Genomic DNA, 14732 nt, shown 5'->3' with positions numbered 1-14732 from the left:
GGCGCCCGTGGCGCGCCTAGCAGGGTGTGTGACCGACGGCGACGACGACGGCAGCGACCGACGGCAACGGCTACGATCGAGAGATCGAAAGCAAGATGGCGCGCCGTCTGGGGTGTCTCGTGCGCGTGTTTCGCGACCACCTTAGGGGGTAGGTGGGCCGTTTCCCTTCGACGCGGGCTCGATTTATCTATCCCTGCTCCGGGGGAGCTTGCACACATACACACACACACATACACGAGCGCGGTGCCGAGCGCGACATCGTAATAAATCACCTCGCTAACGACGCCTAATGATTGCAGATATGGTGTGATTTAGAATATCACTGTTGGCAGTTAGGTGAAAATTAAAAGGTTATTATGCGACCCGGTGGAACGGTGTGAGAGTAAAGAGGTAGGGCAGGAGGGGAGGGGGAAGGGATTGTACGCGTGTGGGTTGCATGCTGCAAGCGGCAACGATGGCGGCAGTGGCCATCGTTCGCGGTACCTGATCGCGATCAGGCGTACGGCGGTGCACGATTTTCTTCGGCTTTTCTTTGGCGCACGTCAGCGGGAAAGGTGGCACGCACGGGGAAAGGTGGTCCTGGCATGTGGGAGGTGTTTCGCCGGTGGACGTTACCTTTTCCTCCTCGTTTCCTTCTCTCGTTACGCCCGTGTAGAGATCGCGAAAGTCACGAAACGCGGTTCGCACGCTCCGCATTGTGGCCGACATGCGGGTGCATGTTGAGTGTATTTTTTTCTTGCTTTGCTTTCGCCTTAAGGAGAAATAGGGATGGTGGTGGTACACATTATGAGAGCCGATGGCAACGTCACGCTGAGTTTATAATTGCAGGCAAATTGTGATTAATTTGTACACCGCAATAGAGACCGATCGCAAAATGGGTGAAGGGAGCTGACCAGCCCTGTGGTGCCGTCGTTTATTCCCTTTAACGATCGTTGGCACGCTGCTCCACATGAAGGACGCGTGGTCACCGTAAACCGCCTGATCAAGCGTCTGATCATGCGCTCTAATCACGGTGAGTAATTATTGCAATCATTGAATGGGATGCGGAAGCAATTGATTCGTCATGATTTGAGTCACATTTGAAGAAGGGTTGTTTTTTTCCTTTAGTAACTGTCCAGGGAATGTTTTAATTTGCTCCTGTTTCGAGCGGAACATGTGCGGATTCAAGCCGCTTTTGTTGGCTGTTTTTATCCATCTTATTCCAGAATCAGTATCTACAATTATCGGTGATCGAAAATAACAAATTGCAATCGCGCGGAACAATAATTGAATTCCGCGTATCCGTCTGTTTTTTCAGCGCAACGCACACTCGATCAGTCATTAAAAGAACGTTACATTTTAATCCTTTCTGGTTAATGAAGCTTTTTGTTTTCTTTTTCTTACATTCACTGGCAGTTTCTCGGAGGAAAAAACATGCTTTAGCTGCAGCTAACCGACGGTTGTGGTTTCTGGTGAAAGTGGTCGCATCGGGTAACAGTTCTACCAGGTGCGAAGGCGAACGCTCTAAGGGAGGCCACCCGGTGGAGCTCCAAAAAGTTGAAAAGAAAATCAGGATCCCAGATCCAGTTAAACGACGGAGTATGGTTAAATGGGCACATGAAATGGGAGCTCAGCTCTCGAAAGCGTGAGGTTGCCATAAAACACTAAAATAATTTCGTTTACGACTGCTGTCCAACGGAAGATGCTGCTTTTTCTTTATGCCTGAATTTTGGCTAATGAAACGTAGTTGCTGACGCCTTTCTTTTCACTAGAATGAGCTGAACGTTATTAAAATACTTTAATTTTCAATTACAATTACAGACACAGACCACCGGAACAGTCATGATGAGTGGTATAAAAAACCCAAAAAGATCTCTTACTTGTTGGGATTGTACGATTGCGATTTCGATCAATATATTCAGAAAAATATGATTCAAATAACAGAACAGTTAGTTTTATTACTCAAAATTGTTATTGATTGCAAATATCGAATAGCAGCTAAAAAAGGTATCTGAAGATGCAACGGAAATTGAATTCATAAAATCAGTAATTCAAACCGTCGCAAACAAACCAATTCGAAGCAATGCGCTCAGCATAATTGAATCTTCAAATGATCTAATATCCTTTTTTGAGGTTTTTCCCTGCCACCTTTCTGCTGTCATTGTGGTTGGGATGTTTGCGAGACTCCGACTCAAACCAACATTCGGCAGGATGCGGTTAACCCTTGCATGATTTATCGCACATGTTTTGCTGTAGGCCTGTAAAGGAAGGCATTCTTGAAATAAGCTTCTGACTTACTGGTTTTAGAATGAAGATTTTTGCCTCCGTTGATGTACTCTTTTCACCTTGAACGAAAACGAAATTGCCCATCACCCAAAGGTTAGCTGTATGGTCGGCTTCAAGTGCACTAAAACGCGCTGGAAATCTTACTTGAAAGGCATAAATTATGGATGCGCGCGCTCGGCTAACTATCGCTTCTCAGGTGTGCCGCCTGCGAAAGGGCACACTGTTGCGATAAAAGGGTCGGCGGTCTAAAAGCGACGGACAGTATCAGGGTGCGGCCGAGTTCAAACGGGCCGCGATCGCGCAATCCTTGCCAGGTTTGGGATCGGCCTTTTGCCGGCTTCCGAGCCCCGGTTTGCTGTCATATAAATTATGAGTGACGTTGCCCGTGTTGTTGCTCGGTTGCGGTTGCTTTTTGGCAAATGCATTTGCAGTGAATTGCGGCTCGCGTTCGCGTTTGAAGGAGATTTTAATTGAAACATCGTTCAGCGGTGCTATTGAGCGTCGGAGACGGCTGCGTCGACGTGTTTTTATCCCGACGGATTATCGACTTACACCGAAGCCCATTGCGGAAGGATGTGATCGTGACGCTTGGATTATGCTACGGGACTTGAGAAGGTCGAATCTGGCAGCAAGGCACATGTGCAACATGTTCATTGCTGGCAGGAGTTCATGGTGTGGAGAAAAATGACAAAAATAATAAATGATAAATAATAAATGTCTCCTCCAGTCAGTCTGTCGTAATGCATCTGGATACACATTGCTTTTTTAAACAAATTTATGGAAAAAAGCTCATCAGAAATGCCCCGAGTGAGGATCGAACTCACGACCTTAAGATTATGAGACTTACGCGCTACCTACTGCGCTATCGAGGCTTGTGAAACAGGGCGAATATTTTAATGACGGGATGCACTTTTTTGCATAATTTTATGATTGCACATGTTTATCCCAAGCATACGCTTCAATTAAAATGAAACAGTTACTGTTCCACAAACAGTATCCCGATTTCTTCTTCGATTGAAATTTTTAGAATACATATTATATTTCTATTAGGTATTGTAAAAAAAATATTTCATAAAATATCTTTATGCAGCAGTGTTGTATTACAGTTCGTAGTATTTATCTACAAATAAATTAAAAAATATCATCACTTCAATATCAATAATATCACTGGTGTTTGATCGGAGTTTGTTTGGTAGTAATTTATCTTATCTGATTTTTGTTTACGATGTGAATGAATTTCAGGTTTTGCTCAACAAAAACAACAAAAAGGAGCTTATGCAACCACCCCCTCGAATACATTTAGGATAGCAGAACGTAGTTTCGATCTACGGACCTCTGGGTTATGGGCCCAGCACGCTTCCACTGCGCCACTCTGCTTCGTATCTACATTTTTCTATCGCGTAATTATATTTTTAGCCGAAACACATTCTGCCAAACGCCATAGCGGTTCACGACGCTATGCACATGCGCATACAATTTCATACACCTTCGCTATCATCTCTACTGGTGGAACTGTTTCATCTCCCTTACCAACGATCGATGACGGCATAATTTGTACACGTACCAATCTCATTATGAATGCCTTTTCCTGCTTTAACATAGAATAATCTTGACTATTTTGGCGCGTTGATGATGAGTGCTTCCCGTCAAACCGTAGCCATCCTCTAATATTCCCCAGCAGCAGGTTCGCTGTCGGTCGCACCCGTTCGACAGTTTGACGTGTGTCTTTGAGTGAGTAGGCAGGCCATGGCGTGTTTGGGATGTAAAAAAAAGTTTACATTTCCACTTGCCCTCGATGCTCTTTGACGGCCCTTTTGGCATTCAACACGCCTACTTAGACTTTGCATTTTTCGGAGACGATGCGTTGAAAAAAAAATCGCACATCAAGGTATCCTCTTGCGGACCTTCCTTTCCAGACCGGAGGTAGCGCTCGCAGGAACAGTGTTTGTCCATTAGAGGGTCTACTCGCGGCCCGACGTCCGTTATCGTAATCTGACTTGCGAAAACTCACCACCGGTGGAAGGAGGCCGCCTGTCTGTCGTGCAGGTTCCGCGAGATAAGGAAGCGCGTTCCAGAGCGTCCGGGCGCGTCCGCGTGTGCCGCCTCTGCCTTTTTTGGGGTGCGCGTTCGAAAACGTGCCGGCGTTGACTGCTGGTTGGGGGCTATCATGTGAATCCCATCGGTCGGCCCCGTGAAGCCTGTCATGTTTCTAAGCACGCGTGAAACACCGTGGCCCGGTCGCGGTCATTGTTTTCGAAACGGGAAATATAATGATGATGTGTGGTGGTGGCCCGCGAGAAATGAGTCACGAAACGAGCGAAAGGGGGTTTTTGTGGGAAGGCCGGATTTGGAGTCGTGTGTGGGGAATTTGCCGTCGAGTGCAATTCCTCGCAATCACGCGCGCCAATTGACGGGACGGTCAATGACTTTGGACGAGTTTTTGTTAAAAAATGGACAAAATGTGTCATGATTGAAGGATCGTTTTGAAAGCACTGCTCCTTTACAGATATTTTATATGGTTAGTGATTCAACTTCATACAGTTTGAGGTAGTCATGTGACGTTGAAGAAGGTGGTGTAGTGTTTAATTATCAATTTTTGAAAACATGATAGAATGATATCCTTTTTGCATCCATCTCTTTCTGTCACGTCAAAAAGGTCCTGGGTGCCTTAAGTGACCGTTCTCTGCCCCGAGTGAGGATCGAACTCACGACCTTAAGATTATGAGACTTACGCGCTACCGACTGCGCTATCGAGGCCAATTACGAGCTCACACCCATGCATGGAACCAGGCCAATTTCCGTTCATAAATCTAAACACCCGTGAACGCGCGGCACTATCCAAAGGTCCTCTGACGTGCCGGTCAGGAAGTGCGCCAACAAGGCAACGCACGCGGGCGCCGCTAGTCGTGCGCACCAATTTTCAATGTATATAAATTAGATAATAATATGAATAACTCTATAAGGGAGCTTGTCCGGACTGGCCACAAGCATGGGCCGAGAGCAGGCGGACGCGCATAAATGAAGCAAAACGGCACCCGGCGGCGCTCGCACCAATAATCACTCGACTCGGTCGCGGTTTGAGAAGGAGCACCACGCGAGTTGCGATCGCGCACGCGGCACCACGCTAGCCATTGCGCGTCTATGGGCTTTTGCAGGGGTACTAGGGTTGCCGAGGTGGGCTAGCTCGCGGGGCTGAAGTGGTCTCACGATTGAGCCTAGGCCGGCGTGCGCCACGAAGCCTGGGAACGACCGCTTCTCACCGTTCTCTCTCTCTCTCTCCTTCGTTTCCTCGATCAAGTGAATTGCGCTGCGCTGAATCGTTCAAGCGCGATGATCTTGCGCGAGCGCGCGTGCCCCTTTTCGCCATCACGCGGTTCGTAGACGTGGAGCTGCACGACCACGCATACTTGATCCTAGATTATGCCCACGAGGGGTGGCCGATGGTGATGGGGTCGGGGTAATTTGAACTTGCTGCCGTAAGTGGCCCGCGGACATGCCCGCCGGTGGTGGTTCTCTGACCCGCACATGCTACGTACCAGACGATCACTCTATCCCATGGGTGACTGGGTAGGCTTTAGGCAGGCCAGCGGGCTGACGGGTGCCATAGTTTTTGGCGTTTACTAATGTGCGGGCTACAGTGCTGGACGAAAAAGTGTAACACGTGGCAATAAGCTTTTAGCTGATTTTAATTCAAGAAAGCAGGTTGTATTTGATACTGGTATTTTAGATTTACGAACCTAACGGTTTCATGAAAATTCAGCAATCGTTTACGAAAGTATAATTCTTCTAAGTTGAACGATGAAATAAGTCGTTTATGAACGAGGAAAAAATAACGTGTTCACATCAAGAACATCTTCATACAATTTCCTTTCAAGATTCGATTTTAAATTATTGTTATACTTAACATTTAAATTAGTTTAGTTGAACTTCCATAGTTGAAAAAATTACTGCACAATACGTAGTTAGTATTGAAATTAATTGTACAAAAACGGAACATGACAATTATAGAGAAAATTCGATTCAAAGGCATTGTACTTTCGCTAAGAAACATTATAAAACTGCACCAATCTAAGCCAAAAATGCATCGCTACATTTCCCATCAAGCACTGTTGATTGCAACTCCTCGCCCGCCAGCTCATCATCTTCAATTACGCGAATTGCACCGATGGTCTCCCACCGAATCCAAATTCCCATGGCCAAGCAACGGCAATACTCGGTCACGTATGGCTTCCTGAGCCAAGCTGGCGGCCGGCTTGCGCCCGGATCGTGCCACGATCGCTTCAAGCGCTCGATCGCACGATCAAAACGCAGACACAGGAAAGTGGGAGGCTGTGGGCATACGAATTGGAAGCGTGCGCGTGCGCTCTCACCCCTCGGGATTGCCGGTTTGGCCAACAAGTCGTCCTTTTCCCCATTCAATTTCACTCGACCGACGAGATTGAACAAACGGTCGGTCCAGCGGCGTCCGAGAAGCGCATAAGGCGCGCTTGGCCGCACCCTTCACCGTCGTCGATCGTAATAAAACATTCATTGCTTGATCGAGTGGGATGGAAAGGGTGAGTGCGTGGGGTAGAGGACGCCTGTAGACACACGCCGAAGCCACCGTGTGCCATTGTTGGGTCCGTGAACACGCGCTCGCCTCACCGGAATGTACGCTGACACGGGTGGGTAGAGTGGGCTGAAGATCCCTTTTCGATCACCGCCAACGATCACTTCTCGCTCGTTCTCTCTCTCTCTCTCTCTCTCTTTCTCGTTTTCCTTCTCCGTCGACCGATCGTCCAGATCAAAGTTCGAGCATCGGGCGGCACCGGGAAACCGTCGGGCCCTGGGATGCGGTCTGCAATTTACGAAAGAGCACGAGTCTGGGAACTGGCGGTCGCAAACCGTTCTCACGGCCTTTAAGCTGACTCGTCTGCCATCTCACTCCGGTTCCGGCCGCGTGGCCCGCTTGCGTGCCCACTTGCGCAAAACGGATCGCGCAGAAGCGCGCCGATAGCGCTGCTGAAACCGCGCGCTCGCTTTTCTGAGGCTGGACGGAAGATGGCAGGGAATTGAATTTTGTTGCTGCTGCTGCTGTTGCTTTGTATTCTGCGGCTGCTGATGATATTTCGCAGTGGCTTTTTGTGTGTCCACACACCTTGCCGCGCACACCTGCACCATCGTCTCGTGCCTTTTGTTCCAGCCAGCACACTGGGACTCATCTTTTGCCGTCTTCGGGAGGCTGCGATTTCTTTGCACGTCCCTGGGGGAGCCCACGGAACGGAGCCTTTATTCGCTACTTTTTTTTTAATTTTTTCTTGCCTTTTTTAGGTTCGGTTTCATCGCCCATTTTACTCGTGGCGCACCATCTCGTGGCAAGCGTGTGGCAACGCGTTCTTCGTCCTTTTTCGAGCTTGAGCTTTTTTGCTACTTATTCATATACAGCTTTTTTTTGTTCACCCTGTTGGTTTGTCTCGTACACTTCTCGGACTTGTGCGACCGCACCACCGCCGAGGTTGCGGCTTTTTGCCGCCACCGTCGATGTGCGACCGTTTCCTTTGTCAATTTCTTCCTTCTCGATTGGCGGTGGTTTTTTTTCTTCCTGCTACCTCCTTTCGTTTGTGGTCTGAGCTTTTTTTTGCAGACTCTCACGACATCCTTTTTTGTTACGGAAGAGCCTACGTTTGTGCCACGGTTCAAGGAGGCGACGCTTTCATCGGACTGCGGTTAGGTTTCGCTGACCATTCGGATCGAGGCGATGATTCGGTGCGCTTTCAATTTGCCTTCCGTGATGGTTCTACGTCGGATTGGACTCATCTCGGTGCTGGCGTGGCTGATAAATTCTCACTTTTTCTGCTCACTAACCGGTAGCAGTTGAATGAGATTTGAGCGACGACAACAAAATGTTTTGGAAGAAGGTTTTGTTCTTTTTTCTCTACCAGTATCGCCCCAGTTTCTTCTATCTTATTAAAGCACTGTATAGACAACATAGCGAGGATTAACATCAGATACATTATTCATACCATTCGAGTCCAGCGTGGTCAAAAAGGATGCAATGCAATATGAAGAAACCTTCAGCTGGTAGGAGTTGAGTGTTATTTTAATAAAGTTATCTGACATGTATCTTTCTAACAAATTATGTTCAAACATCCACCGTGTATGACCAGTTTCAAAGCATCAGCAAAACGATATGATTGGACTAATAATTTTTTTTTATAAAATAATAGTTAGTCAGCTTTTCTCAGCTAGCAGAACGTAGTTTCGATCTACGGACCTCTGGGTTATGGGCCCAGCACGCTTCCACTGCGCCACTCTGCTGTATTGAAAAAATTTTATTGGGATTGGATTGGAATCCATTATCCTGCCATGTAAAATGTATTTTCTCCAAAAGTAATGGAAAGTTTGCTAGAGATCGGTTCTATCAAAGGAGGCTTAATTCGCAATGTTTCCAATTTATACGCAATAGAATAGCAGTAGGCTTTGTACTTCATTTGCCATATCGGTCCTGTCTTGTACGAAGTGCAGTTTCATGGCGCCTCCGTTGAATTTTCTCGGAACTAAAGGAAACCGGCTGGTAGTCGAGTGCGAAGGGCATGTTTATTCCGTACCCATGGATTATATGGAGCAACTTCAGGTGGGAGTAGTATTTTACGCATTAAATTTTTATAATAGTTTTATTTTTCTGTTTGCCATCATATAGATGCAACCTCAACAACTACAGAGTACGCGGTCGGATTCCGGTGTTCAATCTCCTCGACAGTTCAGTATTACTCCTGCCCCTAACGTGGAAGAAGAAACTAAGGATGTCGTTTCCGAATGTTCAAGCGAACTGAGTACTTCTGAATTTTCCGGTGGCATTCATGCATCGATTCGAGTTCCAACCCTAACAAACAGTGCGGGCAAAGTGCTATCCGAGCTGAAAGACGAAGTAACGCGGTTGATCGATGAATCGATCATGAAAATCGAACTAGATTTAGAACCTCACGCAGCACCCACAAAGGTACCTAGCGTGGTAGAATCGGTTGAGGACCGGGATATATCTAGAAAAGATGTCGAACCCTTCCAATTTTCCGTGGAAACGTCCAAAGCCCTACACCCGGATGGAGATCGTAGTCAGCCCGGCTATAGGAGACAAAATTTACAAGTACTTCAGACGGATATGTTTGTGGCAAGTAAGCGATATACACGCGTGCGACTGCTGGACGAAATTCTCGAGCGTTTGAGACGGCTAAAGGATTTAGAGACATTGGAGTGATGTCTGGATTTCTATGTTAATTTTTTGAGTTGCTATTGAATAAAACTATTCAACGCTTTGTTGCGTAAAAACTGAGGGAGGATTTGTGCTTTTCCAGTCCCTTTAGCGTTTTCTAATCGAAGCGAGACAAACATTGACATCACGCCCAGTGGCTCGTGCTGGTCAATAAAACTGCATCGGTTGCCTGTGTATCACACAATTATTTCGTTTCTGACTTCTTTTGTCCTATCGTACAGTAGTGTCGGGAAAGAAGTGCTCCATCTTTGCGTAGATGTTTCTTTCAAACGTATTGATGATTGTTATTTCGGCATGATGATGAAATTTGTTCCCTTACGGCTAGGTCCATCTCCCGGCATTGGCGAGGTGCCGTTGAGAAATGAATCAATATTTAAACCCCAAAGTAACACCCAGCATGCACTCGATCGAGTCGGATCGGTGGCGTACTTATTTGGCGTTGAAGGAGTCATGTTGATCTGGTCCCAGGTTTCGCATTCGGCTTTCGACATGACAATCCCTGCCTTACGCGTTCGACAATGGCCATAAATGGGGCCACGTTGGTGGAGATTTCTTTTACAAAAATGCGACACTGACGTGCCGATGGCATTGAGCGGCATTAAGTCATCTTTGACAGGACTTGTGAGATGCGGTGGGTTTCTTTGTTGAAAATTGAATGTTTTGTCTGTTTATGAAATTGTTGAGCCAGGACATATGCAACTGGCTTAATTGGGGCCTCACAATCCATGAAATCGTCGCTCAAAGTTTGTGCTATCAATTTGTTTTAAACACAAAGGACGTTTCTTGAAAAGCTTTTATAGCTTATATATGTACAGTAAATAAAGTATTCGCTGTTTTTGTATGACAGTTAAACTATATTAATACAACATTCACTTTTCATATGACAGAGTGTATCTTCATATTTAATGCGTTGATCGTTTCATAATACCAGTATAATTGTACCTCCCTTGCAGCAGCTTTGCTTATGAAAAAAAAATTCTTCACCTTCCGCAGTGCGTAATCTGCCAGTATTTGACATTGTTTTTGCTCGTAAAACGTTTAATTTTTTTCTTCAAAAAGTCTCCAGCTGGAATTCAGAAATTCACCCAAAAAGCATTGTGCAGAGAAAAAATTCTTCGATCCCCCGGCGAAAGCCACTCACATGCGGTAAAGCTTTATTGATGATAACACTAATGCGTAAATTTAAGGTAAGTAAAATTACACCGGAGCGAGTCGGCTGGAGGAGTTTGGTGACAGTTTCTCAATGAGAAGCGCCCCGATATCAGGCGGCTGATGTTTCGCAAAAGGTTTATCAATCCGGTCCAGGAGGCCCATTTTCATTCCACCGCTTACCCACGGGGCAGAAAATTCTCATCCACCCCGGATTGTGTCGGCACCCGGACTCGGCTGCCGATTAGCCGCAATAATCGACCACTTCGGGCGCAAGCCTGTCCGGCCGTCCGGGTGGTGGGGTGTTAAAAGCTACCGCGCCTCAGGGGTCATGTTGACATGTATTAAAAACGCCCTTCTGCTGCCGTTCCCGTTCGCATGGGAAATTGGCGAACCTGTCATGGCCGCGCGGGAAACGGCGCACGGGATTTGTGTCAGGGCACCAAAACTCAATCGCGCTTCGGGCGCGCAACCCATTGAAAAGATATCGTTGGACGGGAAGGTGATGCCCAGGTGGATGGTGGAGTCCCAGGGTGGTTCTGGCGATTATAAACGCCGGCCGCGACACTGTTGCGACAGGCGCGCTCGATCAAGCGCGATCGCGAGGTGCTCGAGATGGCGCACTCTCTTTTTTTGCCCTCCCCGAAATCGTGAAACGGCTGCAAAGAAGACAAAAAGCACCCGAAAAGTTTTAATGCCACTGAACGGGAGCAGCCGGGAATGGAAGTTGAAAAAAAAAAGATTATAAAAGACTTCGCGATGGCAGCCGGAAAAAAGACTACTGAACACACAGACAAACTCTGCGGAAAAAGGCGCGGTAATGAATTTGATGACATCAATGTGACAGGATGGGGGCATTAATTTTTCGTTTTTTTTTTCGACTAGCCTCAATCCCCGTCAACCGGGATCGAGTCGGGACGGTGGAATTCGGGTGAGTTTTCTAATTAAACTTAATCCACCATCTGCCGGACGCCACCATCGTCACCCGAAACCATCGCCACGGTCGCCGACGGTGGCTCTAATTTAGTAATTTAACAAATTGGAAGCCCGCGGACGATTTTAGAAAATTAGCGCATACTGTTCCACGTGGTGCTTTCGCTTTTCGCCGTTTTCGTTCGCGCGACAGACGGTGGCTGGAACGAATGCAATGAGCCAGACGGGTTCTTTGTGCGTTTGTTTTTTTTGTGGTCGATGGCTCGAACGAATGCTCCAATGCAAACGGTTGGCTAATTTCGGGTACGTTAATTTGTCGCCGTTTCGTTTCAGATGGGCAGATAGGTTTTTATTCTGACCATTCGTTAAAGGAACGGGTATGCTGCAGACGAGTGTGATTCAAAATGTATCCGTAGCAGCGAGCTAAGAAGAGTCAGTTACCACGATTTAGCAGGAGCTTTCGTTCTTCTCGATTTTGTTTGTGTTTTATAGTAAATTTTTAAATTCTTATTTGTGGCCCATTTGGCTTCACAATTTCATATTGCTTTAACAGACAGAATCCCGTGGAGGACATTAACCGTTCGATATGTTAATCGATGTATTTGGAAAGGATTATAACCTTATATTAAGATAAAACAAGCGCTCTGAGCGCTTGATATGTTTCTTCTATTAGTGCAGTATGTCGAAAATACACATTTCAGCATCATTTATTGCGCTTGGAACGCGTACCTTAATGGAAGATGGGTATGAGTGGGATAAGCATAAAGATCTAGCATCATCCCATTGCACGAAATGCATCCACACTATCATTTGGATGGTATGGGAACCATTCGACCATCGAAACGCCTGGTTGAGGTGGAGCTTGGGGGTGTTAATCCTCTTTGGGGAATTATTTTTTTATCAATAATTTATCTCAATATTTTCCCTGCCCGTTTGCTTCCCTAATGCTCGCTGCTTGCGCCAGCGACCAGCAAGAGGTGTAGCGTAGAATGGAAATCGTAGCACTTCACCGGCCGCCATTTCGGCGAGGAATATGGACGATATTTTCGATAAATTGTCCAAGCCGGTTTTCCCTCGCGTGGCGTTTGGCGACGGAACATCACAGCCACGACGCGAGATATGGCACTTCTCTTCACGGCACGCAAAAGGGTCCGGTTGATCGCTGTCTGGCGTGGGACTGTGGGAAAATGGGACTGCCACTTGCCGCGGCACGAAATGGAGCTCCAACACATTACGGGACGGACGAGCCGGTGCGATAAGCCCGCGCTTCGGTAATGGGAAAACGCTGCTAACCGAGCGAAGATCGAAGCAACCGGCGCTCGCGATGATGATGATGGCGATGGTGATGGTGATGACGTGCTTAGGAGTGCTAGCTTTTGGGGGTCTATGCTGTGGAGGGTGAGATTGTGTGTGACAAACGGCGCCCGGTCTTCGGTGGGACGATCGTTTTATTTTTCGGAGGCCTGGGAATCTGCTTCTGAGGCGGCAGAGTCGACGTGAGGGTGACCAAGCGACCATTAGATAGACAAAATGAGCGCATTTTCACGTTTCTTCGCTTCGTCAAGGAGAAGCGTTCTCCGAGTGCGAGGCAATTGAAGCAGATGGCATTTAAGATTGGGCTGGACGGCGTCATTTCGGGTCAACTGCCGCGGACTAGCTGTGATCGGGATGCTTATCGTCGGTATTTGCCGGTGGAAGGTTGCGGAACCGGTGCTCAAACACCTGTAATCTGGAGACCCTCCGAGAGCTCTTCGAACCGGGTCGAATAATTGATAGCCATTCGTGGGGAGAGCACGTTAGTGGGGTAATTAATTGGAATAGAAATGAGAGGGACTAGTTTTCAGCGAACGGAATCTTACTGCTTTGAGTGCTTGATATAAGTTTTAGCTCGCTCTTCTCAGCGAATTAAGGTGCTTTAGTAAGTGGGGTTTTACCAGTTCAATATCGTGAATGTTTTTGCGCTACATTGTTTTATAATCATATTTTCTGGGATTGTATAAGTAAACGAATGATTGCGATACATCAAAAGAATATTGGAAACGTGTAATTTTACTAATTAAATTGAGTGTCCAATGATCATGATAATATGTGGAGTCACAAATGCTCCATTACGTAAGACAGAACTGTCTCATTCAACCGCGTATCGGAACCATTTTGTAGTTATTTAATGTCATTAGCAGAAAGCTGCATTTCCCGATCGAACTTTTTCCCACACGCACTAGGATTCTACAGTCAGATCACAGCCCGTTGCATCGATCGACGGTCGCACTTGACATGCGCAGAACGTTGCCAAATTGAGTCCCCAAAAACCCACCACCGACGTGAAAGCATTCGCGAGAAAAGCTCCATAAGCGTACGGATTTGGAGCCGCTTTGTCGGCGCCTGTGACCGATGCAGCTGGCGTGCGTTCCGTCACGTCACGTACGTAGGTTGTGCCTGCTTTCTTTTGATCTGCACGCGTACATTGGCATCGACTGCAATTACATCGGTGTGGCTTTTATTAGCCACAATTACGGGTGGCCCCAAAGTACGGAGCAGCGCAAAGACGAACAAAAAAAATTTGGAGAATCAACCGGCGCTGTGATGTGATTCTTCAGACCCGTCATTGGGTGGCGATCGCGTGGTTTTCCACAGAACAGCTGACCTTGGTTTCGAGAGGTAAGGTACCAGGGTCTCACCGTGCATTAACTTGGTTAGTACTAACGCCGCTTTTAGGTTTTTTAGTAAAAATTTCCGCCCGATAATTACTGAAAAGGCAATCTGGAACAGGGATTATCTCAACGTTGTCGTGAAGGGTCACTACCGCACGGAAGAGCATTCAGATTTTGACATTCAGTGCTCTTTGATCAATTAAATAGGTCGATCAAAATGAACTTGTCACTGAAATACAGCGAAAATAAATCACGTTTTGTGCTTTTATAGTTAGCTATGTATATCGAAAACTGAGAAGTAGGAACATATACTTGTTCTGTTACTGTTTCCAATATCGCTCAACAGAATGTGAAAAGTGTTAAATGAGCAACGAAGCTCTCATGTATTAAGTGCTCAAGATCTTTTGAAAAACCTGTATTACCCAAGTTTATTGAAGCATAGTTCTCGTCTCTGATGGGCGAGAACTCTCGAACCCATCGTTCGT

The 14732-nt window shown here is 46.7% G+C and overlaps 1 protein-coding gene and 4 non-coding genes across 5 annotated transcripts; 1 reads left to right on the top strand and 4 right to left on the bottom strand.

Moving 5' to 3' along the window:
- Positions 1-3064: 3064 nt before the first annotated feature.
- Positions 3065-3137, bottom strand: Trnam-cau (transfer RNA methionine (anticodon CAU)). Its single transcript has one exon. It is a non-coding gene; the product is annotated as a tRNA-Met (tRNA).
- A 433-nt stretch (positions 3138-3570) lies between these two features.
- Positions 3571-3642, bottom strand: Trnam-cau (transfer RNA methionine (anticodon CAU)). Its single transcript has one exon. It is a non-coding gene; the product is annotated as a tRNA-Met (tRNA).
- A 1307-nt stretch (positions 3643-4949) lies between these two features.
- On the bottom strand, positions 4950-5022 carry Trnam-cau (transfer RNA methionine (anticodon CAU)). The gene has a single exon. It is a non-coding gene; the product is annotated as a tRNA-Met (tRNA).
- Positions 5023-8490: 3468 nt separating this feature from the next.
- Trnam-cau (transfer RNA methionine (anticodon CAU)) lies at positions 8491-8562 on the bottom strand. The gene has a single exon. It is a non-coding gene; the product is annotated as a tRNA-Met (tRNA).
- A 211-nt stretch (positions 8563-8773) lies between these two features.
- Positions 8774-9499, top strand: LOC128725006 (uncharacterized). The gene is made up of 2 exons (XM_053818724.1): positions 8774-8878; positions 8945-9499. The coding sequence occupies exons 1-2, from the start codon at positions 8774-8776 to the stop codon at positions 9497-9499; spliced, it is 660 nt and encodes a 219-aa protein (XP_053674699.1).
- The last annotated feature ends 5233 nt before the right edge of the window (positions 9500-14732 follow it).

The sequence above is a fragment of the Anopheles nili genome, chromosome 3 (assembly GCF_943737925.1).
Source record: "Anopheles nili chromosome 3, idAnoNiliSN_F5_01, whole genome shotgun sequence".
Classification (NCBI taxonomy): Eukaryota; Metazoa; Arthropoda; class Insecta; order Diptera; family Culicidae; genus Anopheles; species Anopheles nili.
This window is presented reverse-complemented; position numbering and strand designations above follow the sequence as displayed.

What these genes read in the sequence shown, in the direction of transcription:
- LOC128725006 (XM_053818724.1), top strand. Translation starts at nt 8,774, where the DNA reads ATGGCGCCTCCGTTGAATTTTCTCGGAACTAAAGGAAACCGGCTGGTA. An exon ending in ATTATATGGAGCAACTTCAG is followed by an intron (nt 8,879 to 8,944) that starts GTGGGAGTAGTA and finishes GCCATCATATAG; the next exon opens with ATGCAACCTCAACAACTACA.